The following is a 16,722-nucleotide window of genomic DNA, read 5'->3' as shown; positions in this document are numbered from 1 at the left end:
CCTACATTGCAGGGGTCACTAAAAAGATCTCTAAAATCCTGAATAAACACAAGATCCAGGTCCGATTCAACACAGTACATAAAATCCGTGATCTGGTTCCATCTGTAAAAGATGCTGTTCCAGACATACAGTACCCGGGCGTTTATAAACTAAAGTGCCTCTGTGGTAGTAGCTACATTGGAGAAACCAAACTACATATCTCGGACCGCATCCGCAAACATAAAGCAGACTTGAAACACGGTAGAACGAACTCCTCTGCCGTGGCAGATCACTGTTATAATTCGGTGGGCTCACATGACATTGACTTCTCCAAAACAGAGGTTCTTTGCAAACCAACCGGCTACCATGAGAGATTCGTTCATGAGGCCATCCACATATACAAACACAGAGACAATTTCAACCGAGAAGATGGATTCTGGCTTAGTAACCATTGGAAAGATGTTTTAAACCATTTCGGTTCTTAACTAATTGTATTTTACGAGGACCTTCAGACCGCAGCTCTTTTGCTGGCACTGACTCTTAATACCTCTCACACCACGGTTAATGGTATGGTTTATAACATGGAGTATAACAGCGCCTCGCAGCTGTTTCTCCCCTCCTTCCTCCTCCGCTCCAACCATGGATGGACTCGTCCGTCTGAACGTAGCTGTCCGTGGTGCTGAAGTGGAAGGTAAGAATCCACCCGTTTTTTCACCATATAACATTGTGATATAACATTGAGGTAGTTTATATTTTAGTTTTTATTGGTTTACTATATGGTATTCATTATATATTGTAGTGTATACCCAGTTAATGTTAATTGCTCAGCTTATTGAAGAATATATTGAGTGCATTTATTATATTTATGTAATTTAGAATAAGGTTTTTCACATCGGTTTACTGTATGACAGTTGAGTTGTTGCAGCCCCCTTTGGCGTCCATGTACGAGGTGCCTCTGTGGATGTGTAGGCTTTGACTTTAACATCTATTTCTGTGACCAGTCACAAGCTAATCCCTTAGCTATTTCAATGCTAAATTACTAGTTGCCTCTGTGGATGTGTAGGTTTTGACTTTAACATAGCCATTTCCATGACCAGTCACAAGCTAATCCCTCAGCTATTTGATATGTAAACCCCTTTGTCAAGGTGCCTCACTTCTCCCAACCAGCTTAAAAGTCGCTACGAATCTTAACAGCGTTCACTGAAGCTCTGTGGATGTGTAGGCCTTTACTTAAACATCTATTTCTGTGACCAGTCACAAGCTAATCCCTTAGCTATTTCAATGCTAAATTACTAGTTGCCTCTGTGGATGTGTAGGTTTTGACTTTAACATAGCCATTTCCGTGACCAGTCACAAGCTAATCCGTCAGCTATTTGCACAAGCTAATCCCTTAGCTATTTCAATGCTAAATTACTAGTTGCCTCATGTGATGATGACTGCTTGTGTTGCAGTTGAAACGTCGTGAGAATTTTATTGTTTTATATATATTATTATTTTTTTGTTTCCCTTCAACGTGATTTTACCGAAAGAATCAAGAATATGAGTTTAGAGTTTTTGGCTATTGCTATAAATTTCCACATGATAAGCCACTTTGCTGAGCTATCATTTGTGGACAGATCTCTTCTGAAAAAAAGCTATATATCTCAGTGGACCTTACCTGGTAAAAAAAAAAATGATAGCAGTTTATACTCCGCAATACAAAATGCATAATAAATGTGTTTTTAGGTTAGATTGTTTAAATATAAATGTGTCGTTAAACCCGCCACCACCCGACAGCCAATTCGTAAGGTTTGTCACGTAAATAAGACGTGCCCAATTACTTACCACTTCAGCACATTTGGTCGCGAAAAGCCAGCGTGCTAAACTAACACAAAACACATTAAAGACCGAAACAGGAGGATTTAACAAAAAAAACTACGACGTTTCGATCACAACACAAGCGGTCGTCTTCAGGAAAAGAGGGGTTAGCTTCCAAAGGCAAACTGTTTATAAAGGTTTGAAATGGGCAGAGCCCAAATGTCAGCAGCCAATGTTAATGCAAGTGGTGGGCAGCCAACCCCGACGGTGGTTGGTTTTCCATCAATCAAAGCGCTGTTAATGTCGCGGCATCTCTTCAGAAATGTGAGCGACTCGATCAGATGAGCCTTCTTGTCTCGAAGTTTGTTCAAACAGGATTTCTCCACAACTCTGCCCGTCGCGTGATGAGGCTGGTTGAATTTCGATTTAAAGCTTTCGTGACTGCAAGGATTCATCTTCTTTGGTTCTTTCGGTAAAGTCACGTAGAATGAGAATAAAATAATAAATTGATAAAATAAAATAACACTAATATTCTCACTCCAGCGCTGTCCTCCAGACAGTCTCGTCCCTTCACCTGATGAAGGCCGCTTGTGTTGTGGCCGAAACGTCGTGAGAATATTATTGTGTTATTTTATTTTATCAATTTATTATTTTATTCTCATTCTACGTGAAAACGTGCCAACAAATTGGCACGTTTTGTTTACGTCACAACAATTACTAATTGGCTGTGGCGGGTGGTGGTGTCGGGTTTAACGACATTTAGATTTACGCGAGAAAACCGAGAAAACCTCTACTTTGGATAATATTGGTCGCGAAAGCCTACTACTACTACGTGTTAAACCAAAAACAACGTTTGCGTTATCGTTACAACGGGGAGCCGCTCACGCCCAGGCAAACCACGTAGCGGCTTACGCCGATCGCATCGTTAATATTGGATAGGGCCTCGACTCAGTCGAGCTGCGGGATTAATATCGTGTTGCAAACCCGTGGCCCTTTTACCCTTCGTGAGGGAACGGTGGCAGGAATCTGCGTTATGTTTGGTGGTTAAGGGGGATATTGTCTGTCAAAACACTTGTGGTTAAGCCAGGTTCTCATGTGGAGTGAGCACAAGAAAACGTCAATATAAATTAGAGATGTCACCAAATTCAGTTTGTCCCCGTAATTCAAACTAATACCTCTAATTATATCAGATGACTGCCATGCTTGCTGACCACGCATTGCAGAGAAGGGCAAATTTTTAATTTTGGTCACTAAGAGCACCGCGAATGGAGCTGTAATTTGATTAACTTGTACCGCCTCATTGGTCTGAGTTGTCAACTCCTTTGTAAGGAGTATGTTGCATGAAGAAGGCAACCAGATTACCGTGAGAAACCAACACAAACAAAGACATAACATTCCAAGGTTCACACGGAAGGGTTAACAAACCTACTTCCCGTACTGCCATCCCATGGCCACCTTGCAGCCCAATAGACTTTGGGCAGGGGACATGGACGTCACAAATCTGCGTGATCCACCAATGTGGGTGCCACGGTGGCTAGGAGATGTTAACTACCTCGCCTGGTGTGCAGGAGGTTGTGGGTTAGATCCAGACCCTGAAGCCTGCTGCTGTATATTTGGAGTTTGCGTGTCTCTCTCTTATCATCAACATCATCATCATGGTGGCTAGGAGATGTTGACTACCTCGCCTGGTGTGCAGTAGGTTGTGGGTTAGATCCAGACCCTGAAGCCTGCTGCTGTATATTTGGAGTTTGCGTGTCTCTCTCTTATCATCATCATCTTGGTGGCTAGGAGATGTTAACTACCTCGCCTGGTGTGCAGGAGGTTGTGGGTTAGATCCAGACCCTGAAGGCTGCTGCTGTATATTTGGAGTTTGCGTGTCTTTCTCTCATCATCATCATCATGGTGGCTAGGAGATGTTAACTACCTCGCCTGGTGTGCAGGAGGTTGTGGGTTAGATCCAGACCCTGAAGCCTGCTGCTGTATATTTGGAGTTTGCGTGTCCCTCTCCGTGGTCGCGTGGATGTTTCTCCGGGTCCTCCGGTTTTTTCCCTCCACATTTATAATCAACATCGCGCGTTTAGAGTTTTTGGCTGCTGCTATGAATTTCCACATGAAAAGCCACTTTTCTGAGCTATCATTTGTGGACAGATCTCTTCTGAAAAGACCTCTATAGCTTAGTAGCCCTTACCTGGTAAAAAAAGTGAAATGGACCCTGATGGGGGTTTTAAAGTAATTGTGTTTGCAATAAGGTGTCCCTGTGGCTCTAAATGACTGTAGCTCAGGCAACGATTCATGATGATACTGCTGTAGGGGGCTACCCACAGCTAAGCCACTCTCCGGACGGGTTCTCGTGAGGCACGCGATATTTTTTTTCAGGGATTTCAGGATCAACGGTCCTCACTGAGTCGCGAACCGCGGGTAAAATCGAATTTACAGGGATTATCAGATTATTGGAATGGGGATAATTTTAGAAGTTTCTGCATGCATATCTGCTTGCAAGGACAGAACACGATATTCTGGGCCACCCTCTCGTGCGACTTGAGTTCTGCTGAGAAAGAGGAGACCCCCCCACCCTCCATCATATGTACACCCATTTCACTTCGAGATCTGTAGGACAATGACGGCATGACCACTCACATTTTCCACTTACAAGTGGGCAGCAATGTTAACGTGTCCAAGTACCGGCCGTTTAGCACACGGTTGGCTACGTACGGTGTGAAAGAGGTTCAACGTACATACATTGAATAGGGCAAACGAATTAATATATCACACATTTTAAAAGCGTTCCTCTCACAATAAATGAGCAACGACACGAACAATGTCTGCAACACGCCGCAATTCCGTTTAATTCCAATGCAGCTCATCAAATGCAAAAGCATGGCCTCACATTGCACTGGCCCTGGCAGTTGTTTTTATTCTTCTTTTTAATCTCAAATTGGCACGGCCACCCTTTTGGGAGGGGGGGGGGGTGTGTCCCCCTCCCCCAATATATATTACTTACGGCCTTGCTTTCAGTATTGAACACATTTGAGTTGCAAATGGTCAAAATGCACCTCCGATTATCATGGTTGGCTACGTACGGTGCGAAAGAAGTTCAACATACATGCATACAAATTGTTTCCACGAGCATTATACATACATAACCATGACTTAACACATTTGGTACGTGCACCACTCTCATTGCGCTTGCCTCTCAAGGAGGCACTGTATATATTTTTACCCAATTTGCGAGCCATTTAGAGATTTGGGAAATTCAGACTGTGCTGTCGGCACACATGGACTGCTCTTCTTCGAATATCTTCACGGGATTTATTAATGCCCGTTTCGAATCAGAGGGTGTTCATCTGTATGTTTAATACCGCAGGTAATACTGCAGGTATTAACCAGGGTGGCCGTGGGAATTGAACCGAAAATTTCTGCAACAAGCAGTAAATGGTGCTGGAAGCAGAGAGTTTGCCTCTCATTCAGAAAATTGTGAGTTCACATCCTGGTATGTATGTTGAACTTCTTTCGCACCCTACATAGCCAACCGTGCTAATCGGAGGTACGGGGGAAAGACAACAAACTAAACACAAAACGTAGTTCGTGAGATGTTGATTCAGCTTATCAGCGGTGGTCATCCTTTATAGAGAGACTGGCCTCAGCCAAGTAATGTGGAATTTCCATCTCTGGCTCAAGGCCACCGAAGGAGACAAGTGCTCCCCAGCGCTTGTCAACACGGAGACGCAGATCTCACTCGGCGCATTCCCAGTCTGTCAGCCGTGACATTCACAGGCTCTTACAACAGTCAACAACAGAGAAATCAACTTTGTGTTATGGGCTGCACAGTCTGTCGTGGTTGGGGCGAGACCATCACAATGTTTTTGGAGAGCGAATAAATCAAGAAAATTAACCAAACTCACAATCAAAACTTCAAGCAAGTTACTGTCTTCCGTGAAGGTTTGGCCCAATGTCTGAAAAGTCAGCCTATTATATATTCATCTTATATATATGTATTTTTTCCCGCTATAAGGCAGTGTTAATAAGGATTATGATCGGTGTTCTACATTGTGCTTTGTAGCACTGGGAATGCAGTTCCTTCACTCATGATTCATGTTTTTTTTTGGGGGGGCGGGGGGGTTAGATTGTGTAGGCATCATGTCACTCTTTAACTATAACCCTCTAGAACCCAACCAATTAAGTTGTCACGTGGGCAAACATGGCAATTGATTTGTTTTTTTAGCAAACCGGAACGTTGAAAAACAATCTAAATTATTAAAAATGTTTCGATTTAAAGCTTTCGTGACTGCAATGATTCATCTTCTTTGGTTCTTTCGGTAAAGTCACGTAGAATGATTATTTTATCAATTTATTATTTTATTATCATTCTACGTGACTTTACCGAAAGTATTAAAAATGTGTACGCCATTTTACCGAGAAATACATTCGGCATCATTTTTCATGTGTTTATTGTTAACTCAACAACCTCCAAAGTTATGCATGGCCTTTCTGGGCTTGAACCCAGGTCTGTGTGCTGTTGGCTCAGCCACGCTCAAAATATGATTAACCACCTGAACCACCGATGTGCACCTCATAAAATATTTAGTTTCAATCGCAGTATCAGTCACTTCTCAATTTCAGTTCCAGTTCTGTCACATTTAAAATTAGAGGGGTTCTTCGTGTAATGTCATGGCGAATGTAATACTCAACAACAGAATCAACGACTGGATCTCGTGAGCAGCAGAGCATTGGGATTCCCCACGTAGCCTGCGTGACAGCACGACCGGTCACTAGTAGCACCATCACCACACTTCAGACAAAATGGGAATCCCAACTCGGAGAACGTGGAACCACGTGGCAAGAAACAGTTCAAAACCGTTCTGCATCGTAAATTAACATAAAGTTTATTTTTGTTTCAAATTTCCATTGTGTCACGTTATCTTTCAATTTAGTTTCATTCTCCACGGCAGTAAACACGATGAATGCAACTTTATCGGAAGCGAACACTTGCTTTCCTATTGGTTGGACTCACCCCTACCATGGCAATGTGACATTTCCAACGCAAGTTCAGGGTGCGTAGTAGAGATAAGCAAACACTTTTCCACCCCTTATATTTGAACACGATTCCACTTGCATTCAAAAGTAGGCTCTATAGAAAAAATACAAAGCTTCCCTGTATAGCCTGAACAGACTGATGGAGCAAGTGCTGTTAGCGAGCACCTATGAAGGCCGTAACGGCACACGAGGGGGTGGGTGGCCAGCACCACGCCTGGCCGCCTTTGTCTCCCTAGTGGCGACGTTTACACATCACACCAGGTACTCATTTGAGGCTTAGTCGACCCTGGCGAGGCCCGTGACCGGTTCAGATAATTATAATTAGCCGTGAGAGGGAATCCAACTCGGGTGACCGGGTTCGTAGCGCAGCACGCTAACCGCTACACTAACGCTCCCCGCAAGGATATCAAAAAAACACACACAAACACACGCATATAATTGCGAAACATAAGAGACAATTAATGCATTTGTGGCCTCATCTGGTTATATAAAGGATACGTGAATCGCGTTTGAGGTCGTATAAATAAGGCGGGTCGGATGAATCAATAGAAGGCGGTGGGTGGGTGATCTTTGTGTGGAACATCGCCGTAGGATATAACGACCGTGTAAAGAAGGAGAGGGTGCCCACCGGCTCAGCGGCACAATGATTGCAGAGACGATACGAGGGGCTTTAATTAAGGCTGCGGGGAATACATCACTTATGCCGCGCGCCACACACGCTGCGTGTGCTTGCGAGCCGGGGTGATATGGAGCCAATGTTGGGTTCATTTTCGCAGAGATGGCACACGCCTCCGGTTTGTGACTGATGAATAATGAGCCGCGGTTGAGACTGCGGTTCTATTTATTTTAGATGTGAGCTGATTTACACATCCCCCCCCCCCCGGGCCATGACGAAGTGTTCCTTGTACGTGTTACTTCACCAGTAGGGAGCTGGGCCGGATACTATCAGGTGTTAATGGGGGAGGGTCTGGGACCGTGATTTCTTTCTTCACTGCCGAAGACAATGGGGCAGCATGTCCTGCGTGTGCCATGCAAACGAGTCGGTGTGGCAGATACACGAACAGGAACGGTGCAGCCCTGCAATTGCTTGCTCGGCAGAATCAGAATAAGTATTTATACTGAAGGAATCTGATGAGCTATAAAGCTCTTTTTTTTCATAGACGTCCAGTTGTTTAACAGATGTCCAGTAGTTTCACAGATGTAATGCCACTGCTGACAAAAAAGGCCTCCACCCAGATAATATTTTGGCCCACTATTTAAACCTGGTCAGAAGTCATGCAAGAGGTGGAAGGACCCACAGTTTACCCCAGTACAAGCGACCTGCTGACGGACTGTGGCGAAGGGATTTAAGAAACGTGTACCTCGTGTCAACTGCCGTGACGAGAGATCGAACCGATGACTTCTGGATTACAAGTCCAGTGCGCTGACCGTTCGATCAGGGCAGCCACCCAACCATCACTAACCTCCACACAAAAGTGACACAGGTGCTGCTAATGATGATTGAATTGACAGCCGCCTCATACATATTTATTCTTCAATTACGGTTTATTTCCAAATTTGGTTTCAGAGCGGCTCAATGTTCGATATGGATCGCAAGGTGCGACCTTGTGAATTTGATTTGCGACGTACAATGCGGATTGACGTACATAACATTGTTGCACTACCCTCATTAGACCCCGAGCAGCTTGAGTTTGTTATTTAATTGTTACCATTGTGGTGATATTGACACGTATTTAGGGGGGGGGGGGGGGGGGGGGGAGGACGACAAGTGAAGAACGTGCAAAGAACCACGGAGAGATGCATGCTCATAATTGTATTTAGACACCGTGATAGAGACTGTACCGGGGGATTTGAACTTAATGATGTTTACTTCTTGCTGTCGTTTAAAAATAATCTACTTGACGTTTTACACTTGGGATATATTTCAATTGAACTGGGAACATCTTGCGATGAGTTCAGTATGATTGACAATGGCTGTTTGAAACCATCCAGAGTTGTACGGAAACATTGTACGAGCTGTATGGCGATGATGGTGGCATAGAGAAAGACAGCAAGCAGGCTGGAGGGGCCATTTAGAAAGATGAACTTGATCAAGGAAGGTAGCATAGGAATGCGCCGAAAGAAGACGGTGCTTGTTTAACACGGAATAATAGTAAGATTTCGCGACAAATATCATCCATAATAGAGGTGTTATGGCTTAGATCGCGTAAATATATAAATGTGTCGTTATATCCGCCACCACCCGACACAGCCAATTAGTGATGGTTGTCACGTAAACAGAACATGCAAATTCGTTACTAGTACAGCACACCGGTGTGTTTAACGCCACATTCATATTTACGCGATCTAACTCATGTAAAGAGGTGTTTAATTAATGCCTATTACCTGCAAAGACACATGGATCACAAACATGTTCATTCACAATTAAAACGGAGCACGTTGAAAAGTGCTCAAAGAAGGCTCGGAGAGAAGGAAAGAGGAACACTCGGGTTAGACAGCATCCGCACCACCTCCCGATTAGCACGATTGGGTGCGGCGAAAGACGTTCAACAGACATAGATTAAAGACACCTCTCCGTTAGGAAAAGCAAGCGAGACTTGGGCAGGACACGTCACTCGAGCGAATGAATGGCTGAAGATCGAGACGAGTGTGGAGTGGCAGCCAACGTGACGTGTCCAAGACGACGTCCACCTCGGAGATGGTTCGATGAGATTAGCCCTTGTGCAGTCGCGAAAATCATTCTTGCATCGCAGGATCAAGAGATGGCCATGGCTCGGGGAGGAGGCCTCTATCCAGCAGTGGACTGAACATAACCAATGACGATGATGATGGAGATTAATGGCGTTGCTTCTCTGTGGAGTGCACATCGTAAAGCAAAGCTCAAGATGGTTGTGCAGTTTACTTGAAGGCATCATCCGAGTGATGCGCTACACAAATTAAACTATTTTTATGACACGCTTTTATTTAACTCACTCTGTCTGTTGTTGTTGTATCCTCAAAACTTGTAACTCAATTTTAACCCACTTCTCAATGTGGTATCGACTGCAAACTTGGTATACAAATGTCATACTAATGCCAATACTATATTCTATCATAAAATATATATATATTTTTAAACATTCTTTTTTTATATGTTATGTTTCGGCTTGGGTCTAATTGTCCACGCTCAACTGACTTTGGCTGTAATTGCACGTGGGGCCTTACGTTGTGGCAAGCTTCGGGGACACTTCTCGGAGTCGTAGAGTTCTTCCATTACTAGTACATTTCATAAAGGCGTGTTTAAAAAAAATGTTTTTTATATTACTTATTTATTTTACCAGGTAAGGCACACTGAGCTACAGATCTGTTTTTCAAAAACGACCTGGCCACAAATGATAGCCCAATGAGGTGGCTTATCATGTGGAAATTTAGAGGAGCCAAAAACTCTAAACGCCCGTTTCTAAATGTGAAGGGCAAACCAGAGGACGCAGAGAAAATCCCACGTGACCACGGGGAGAGAGACAAGCAAACTACCAAATATACAGCAGGCGTCAGGGGTGCGGATCAAACCCACGAGCAGAGGGAGGCGTCTCCTCTCGGACATCACAGACGACTCGGTCCTCAACCCAGAGGAGAAACTTGGCGTGGGGCAGGCAGGGGGGTGCCTGGCCGCCCCCTGGTGGACAAAGCTCCGATTTGGGTCCCCCTTGACAACCTCCATGATGTGTTTTCAACAAGTGGACAAAAAAATAAACGTACTCTTTGGTTCTTTCGGTAAAGTCACGTAGGTAGAAAAATAAAATAATGTATTACGACGTTTCGATCGCAACACGAGCGGTCGTCCTCAGGCGGAAAAAAATAATCCAGCAGTGGAACTGGTGAACCAGGAAGAAAGCTTCAAATCAAGAAAGAAAAAAAACACATTTAAAACGCGGTTTAAATGAATTATTAATGCAAAATGCTTTCATTTACGTTGCACGTGTGTTTTTTTTTTCATTTAATTAAAGCAAGGAACGGGGTTGGCTTCCGCAAATTGCGGGTATAAATAAGGCGGCACCACTTCGTTCAAACGGGGCACGCGCTCGTTGGCCGGAAGCCACACCAGTGCTGTTTTATGTCAACCCAAAGAATTAACGGATGAAAAATAAGAATAAGTTTGACCCTTTCTGGCAATAAAACGGGTGTTAAGATGTTAAAAACACCAAATAGATACATACTTTTTTGGTTCTTTCGGTAAAGTCACATAGGTATAAGAAAACAAAAAAACACGACGTTTCGGGCGCAGCAGACCATGCTTTCCCACCTGATGACAGACGCTTGTGTTGCACCCGAAACTTCGTAATTTATTTTATTTTATACTTACGTGACTTTACCGAAAGAACCAAAGAGTATGGATTCCTGCAGTCACGAACGCTTCAAATCACCAAATATATACCTTTTGCAAGGAATCGGTAAGAGAAAATGGGAACGTGATTGGCTGGTGGGTCAATGACCCTTCGAGAAAGGGGCTTGAGGAATATATAAGGGGGGGAGCGTGTCTCGTGTCGGAAGTAATAAAGACTCCTACCGTCGAAGAACGGCATAGTCGGGAGTCACTACGTTTAAAGAACAAATTAGACCTCAGGTCTTCGCTCATTTACCAGCTTCACATTCCCTATTGCCGTACAAAAACTGGAGGAAGGGCTTTTGCTATTGATGCTCACAGGGTCTGGAATGCTATTGCCAATAAACTGCAACTTGAATCGCTACCAATGAGATGTTCTCTCAAAACTGCTCTTGAGGAGTTGTACACCCCTAGCTGCCACTGCTATTCATTGGCGTAAAATAAAATAAAATGTTTTGCTCCGGATGATGCTGCAAAGTATTATCTGTATTTTGATTTAGCGTGCTGATCTTAAAGGTGCATTGAAAAATTTGATACTCCGACTGATGCTTATGTTGTTGTGGAGTAACTCATGCAGCCAGCCATGGCTGTAGGATTTGGTGTTACATATTATTTATGTAGTTTGTTAAACAAAAATTCGGTCACAGTCCCTATGGTCACTGTTACATTGCAATTATGGCTTTATTTTGTGATTTGGAAAAGTTTTTGGTTTGGACATGTTTGTTTTGTTGTAGTACGGAGTTAGACTGATGGCCTTAATCTAAGTGTTCTTGTGGTTATTGTTGTTTGACTTGCATCCCACTGGGATTTTTGCACACAGCGTTGGTGTACGGTGCTTTTTCAGGAATATTTTGCTGTTTTTTTCATGGATTTTCTGTTTGCACAGTCACATAGTCACTTTAAGATGTTTTTCTTGTTCGTGTTTTTTTGTTTGTTGTGGTTGCACCCGATTCAAGAGCCAAATGGCTCACAGGGCTAAACCAGATAAAGAAACTGAAGAAAAAACTGAAATTCTGATGAACCGTAGGTACACGAGTGTGATTCATTCATTGTCCACTCCTGCTGTTCACACTGCCCAACCATAAGTGATCTACCAGCCGCCACGAGCACTAAAGTTCTGCCGATATCAAAGCAACAGAGCCGGCACTGCTGAGACAGCGGGTTTGGCTTAGACCCCGTCACTCTCCATTGCTGAGCCTGTTGTAAAAGTAAAATTGTTCACTTTCAATCACCTCGTCTTTGCAAAAAATAACTAAAAATGTACTATGGGCATTTTGAGAGTCGACACTTTAACTGTCCATTGCATGGTAATGTCATTGTCCAAATCCTACATTTAAATTATCCAGAACCGTAAAAGATAAAATAACATTATTTTAGAGGCCTCCTTTGCAACAACAACAAAACCACGCTGGGAGAAGCCGCATATCGTTAAGACAAAATTGGAAGAGTCGTGAGTAGCGGTGGGATAGCTGCCAACTGGTCAAAAATAAACTCCAATCATGTGCAGTAATGTTCGCCTTCACTTTATTCAATCTCAGCCCACCTATTCGGGCTCATTGTATATACAATGTGTGTAAGCACGCATTACAGAGTACAAACAGGATAACGACTCGACATAAAAGCACACGACGAGCAAGAAGCACCGTCCCTGTGGCTTATGACAAAGGAAGCCTCCTGCAAGAGACACACCAGCAATGGCATGTGTATTTCGTGCCACAATCGGGACCGTGATGTTGAGCGTCCTCCGTTGTCTGCACAGGGTTCTCGGTATTTCTTGCCTTTGTGCCCCGCCCATTCCAGCTGAGAATGAGTGATACGTACGATAGGTGTAGTCAACGGAGGACTAGAGTTCTATCCGACGATCTAAAATGGTTTATTGGAAAACAATTAAAATGGCACGTAACAAGCGAACGCCAAAGATTTACAAATGCATGACTAAAGAGTGGTATTCCACATTTCAATTGCACCATCTTCTGGCATGTACTCGCAAGTGAATCACACCATTCAGAGCAAATTCTTCAAAAACCGGGCCGCTAACGATGATTCGCCAAAAAGTTACTGCTCTCTGACATGTATCGTATATATATTTGAGAGCGTTATATTTGTAGTTACATTAGTATGTTATGGAGTATCATGTATGTAAATACCTTAATTAGTCGTGTGAGGATTGTAGTTTAGACACAACACTTAACCCAATGCATTTATAATCTTCTTAAATCCACATTTTCATCTATTAACATACGATAGCGAGCGTAGGAAAGCCCCATGCAATGCAATCAATGACGTCCATAAGAACGAGTATTTTAATTTACAGAAATAACACGAATGGCAACATGAAAAAAAAAACCGTGTCAGAGGAACTTGTGCACCTAACGCATCACAGAGTTCTATAATACGGTGGAGTTTTATACACACATTGCAGCACTGTCAAAATGTTCCTGTACAAATATAACTCAACTGACAACCACCACCAACAACCAGCTCATGTCTCCAACCCTCTAAACTTGCCTTACGCATCGGATCATAGCGGCATTCGATGAAATAGCCTGAACACGGCACACTTTGATGTTCTAGGTACATTTCATTCAGGCACAAGTCTCCACCTCAACAGTTCCCACAATGAAGGTCAATCGCAAAGCCAGTCCACAGACCTCTCAAACTGTTGGAAACAATAGGAATAGCATATTTTTTGGTTCTTTCGGTAAAGTCACGTAGAAGGGAAATAATAAAATAATCAAAATAAAACGATGCCGTTTTTGTTTTATTATTAGTTCATTATTTCCCTTCTACGTGACTTTACCGAAAGAACCAAGAATATGAATCCCTGCAGTCACGAAAGCTTTAAATCGAAATAGGACTAGCATTTATGTATTTATTACAGAACATATTACTGAGCCTCAAGGCTTTTAGGGGCGGTGGGGAGATTTGGTCCTGCATTGGGGTTGCTGTGGCCAGTCACTGGGAGGACAAAAAAAACACACACAAAACACTTTAAGAACCCTGCACAGGTGGGTCCCAGACCCATGTTGTCCTTTTGCCACCTCCTGCGCACCTTGCAGCCCCTTGCAGCCACAGGAGAGGCTTCAAGCGCGTGATAAAACCTGCGTGGCTACACCAGCGTGCGCTGCCAAAACCTAACACCAGCCTACAAGGCACCATTTATCAAAACCTACAACTCAAACATTGAGCTCGGTTCTCCCAACTCTTAAATGTGACGTTTTCAACATGACTAGAAGGACGCACGTTTCAATGCCATCCCTGACGTATAAACACCCTCAAATTGCAACACCGGAATGGCAGACCATCGACAAATTTGAACCAATAATACACAATCAAATTACGTTGTAAAACGGTCCAGTAATCCTCGACACCGTCATAATGAACCTAAACCTCTGTATCAAATTCGAGCCAATATGAATTTTACCGATAGAGCATTATTGGCAAATAAATCAATGACGATTTGAGCTACGAACCAGTCGCGGGAACGTTACCTAGCGTGTCACCAGCAATACTGGCAGTACGTACTGTGGAACAGAAGATTCCATTGGGATTTGTTTTATTCATTCGAAGACATTTCGACATCCATGAACCAGCTGATCCGCAGCCACCTCGTTTCTACGTATTCTTGTGAACAAAAATATAAAAAGAGGTTTTTAGAGAGAAAGTCCGAAAATGCAATATACAGCAGTTAAAAAATAGTGTTTTTTTTCCATTTGTTGCATTTCAATAGGTTCACGCAAGTTCTCACATGCAGATAACGCGAGGCGATAAAGCTACAGAGCGCCCAAGTCCAACGCCAAACTGCTGGTGGTGCACGTGTCCTGCCCAAGCCATAGCAAAGACCCATCCGCCGGTTCTGTTCGTCTTCTCCTGCTCCATGTGACACGTGTGTGTGTGTGTGGCGACTCCAGTCGCTAGCTTGAGAGCCAGCTCCAGTCCAAGCTCTACACAAGGTGGACAGGGGAGGCACCATTCACAATCACACCTGTGCCGGCGTGGCACCCAGACCGGCGTGGCACCCAGGCCGGCGTGGCACCCAGGCCGGGGTGGCACCCAGGCCGGGGTGGCACGCATGCCAACGTGGTGTCAAGTCAACATGGTAGCGCTGACGTGGAAACGCGAGCCAAGCCATCAAAGCCTGGTTCACACACGTAAGCCAGCAAGTTTCCCAGTGTTCATGAAAAACAAAATAGCGCGAGAGCCCTAGGGGGACAACAACAGTGAGTGGGACACTCTCAGACAGAGGGCAAGCAGGCTTCACGAATCATATTTACAATTGGTGCTCATTTGTAACTCTGCCCGGGGAATTCTACACTGACCAGGTTTTTGCGGCTTGCATTGTATTCATGCCGAGACGAAAATCGGTACCAAAAGAATTCACTCTTACCTCTCACGTTGCAACGGTTTTCCTCTAAAGAATGTGACGTTGCCTTTCAGGTTAAGTGAAAGCTGGAGTGAATCGAGTTTCTTCGGCACAGCCCTTCTTTTTTTAGTTAATTTTAACGGAAGTTTTGCATGTGTATGATTCAACCAAGGCCCTTGCGAGTGCCATCCCATAATCACATCAATGGTTGCAACATGTGGCTAACATGGTCAGGCCAGCTCCCACATGCCCAAGTAAACTGTTATATAACGTTATTTGGAGATCATGGGTATTATGATCAGCTGGAAAGAAAGACTGCGGGCTACACAAATTTTAAAACAATACCCTCTAAGTCTGCTTCTCAGTGTTGAAAGCACCAAAGAATCACAATAACTGTGAACACTGGACAAGGAAATCATCGACCAGCAAATCTTTCTCCACGTTTCTTGGTCTTCACACCGCCTTCAGAATCGCGACACGCCACTTTTCACCCAGGCGGCCACATCATCAAACCACTCGCAGTTACTCACCACTCAGTTACAAAGCGCTCGCAGTTACATACTGGCCAAAGGCCCCCAACTGCCCTAGCAACACCTAGCGGCAGTCCCAGCAGAACCTGCCTGAGCAAAGCTTCATCGCTCACCCGAGCAACATGCCCCACGAACTCAAGTTTCCTCCGTCCAATCGTCGTGCCGACATCAGGCGTCGCATTCTGGTCACGCTGTAAAATTCTGGCGATGGCCTCGCTAGTCACGTACGAGGTAAAGCTTACGCGGAAGCAAGCGCCTGTGACTTCAATGTCCAATTTCCTCATCGTTCGTATCTTGCATGCATAGAGCAAGATGCTGAAGGCGAGAGACTGCGGCGGTTTAATTTTACACCCCACGGTACCTTCATTTCTTAAAATAACCACAGACGCAAGTCCAGTTCAGCGTCAGATCTCTATGCGAGGTTTAGCATCCCTCATAGTCGCAGGCATCTGAGGGACTCAACGCATCCCCAATGCCTCCTCAGATTTGGACTTAATGAAAGCCAATTTCCAAATTAACACAAGCCCAGTAAACAGCTGTTTATTTAACCATGCTGCGACACAATACCTGTTGTCGCCACAATGTCATCGTGCCCCCGGGTGGGGTCTGATGGAATTAGACCTTAGATTATTTCTCTAGCAGACTTTGTTTCATCT

General features: G+C 44.1%; 1 protein-coding gene across 2 annotated transcripts in view; it reads right to left on the bottom strand.

Moving 5' to 3' along the window:
* Positions 1–12,680: 12,680 nt before the first annotated feature.
* Positions 12,681–16,722, bottom strand: part of IKBKB (inhibitor of nuclear factor kappa B kinase subunit beta) — an 86,709-nt gene continuing 82,667 nt past the window's right edge. For both annotated transcript variants that reach the window (XM_032959100.2, XM_032959101.2), the window contains exon 22: positions 12,681–15,117. In XM_032959100.2, the coding sequence (XP_032814991.1) occupies positions 15,088–15,117 (30 nt within the window). In that variant the 3' untranslated portion in view covers positions 12,681–15,087. The remainder of the gene's footprint in view (positions 15,118–16,722) is intronic.

Source organism: Petromyzon marinus, chromosome 22 (assembly GCF_048934315.1).
Source record: "Petromyzon marinus isolate PM22_M1 ecotype Great Lakes invasive population chromosome 22, UKy_Petmar_22M1.pri1.0, whole genome shotgun sequence".
Lineage (NCBI taxonomy): Eukaryota > Metazoa > Chordata > Hyperoartia > Petromyzontiformes > Petromyzontidae > Petromyzon > Petromyzon marinus.
The sequence above is the reverse complement of the archived record's forward strand: the minus strand, read 5'-3'. Positions and strand labels throughout refer to the sequence as shown.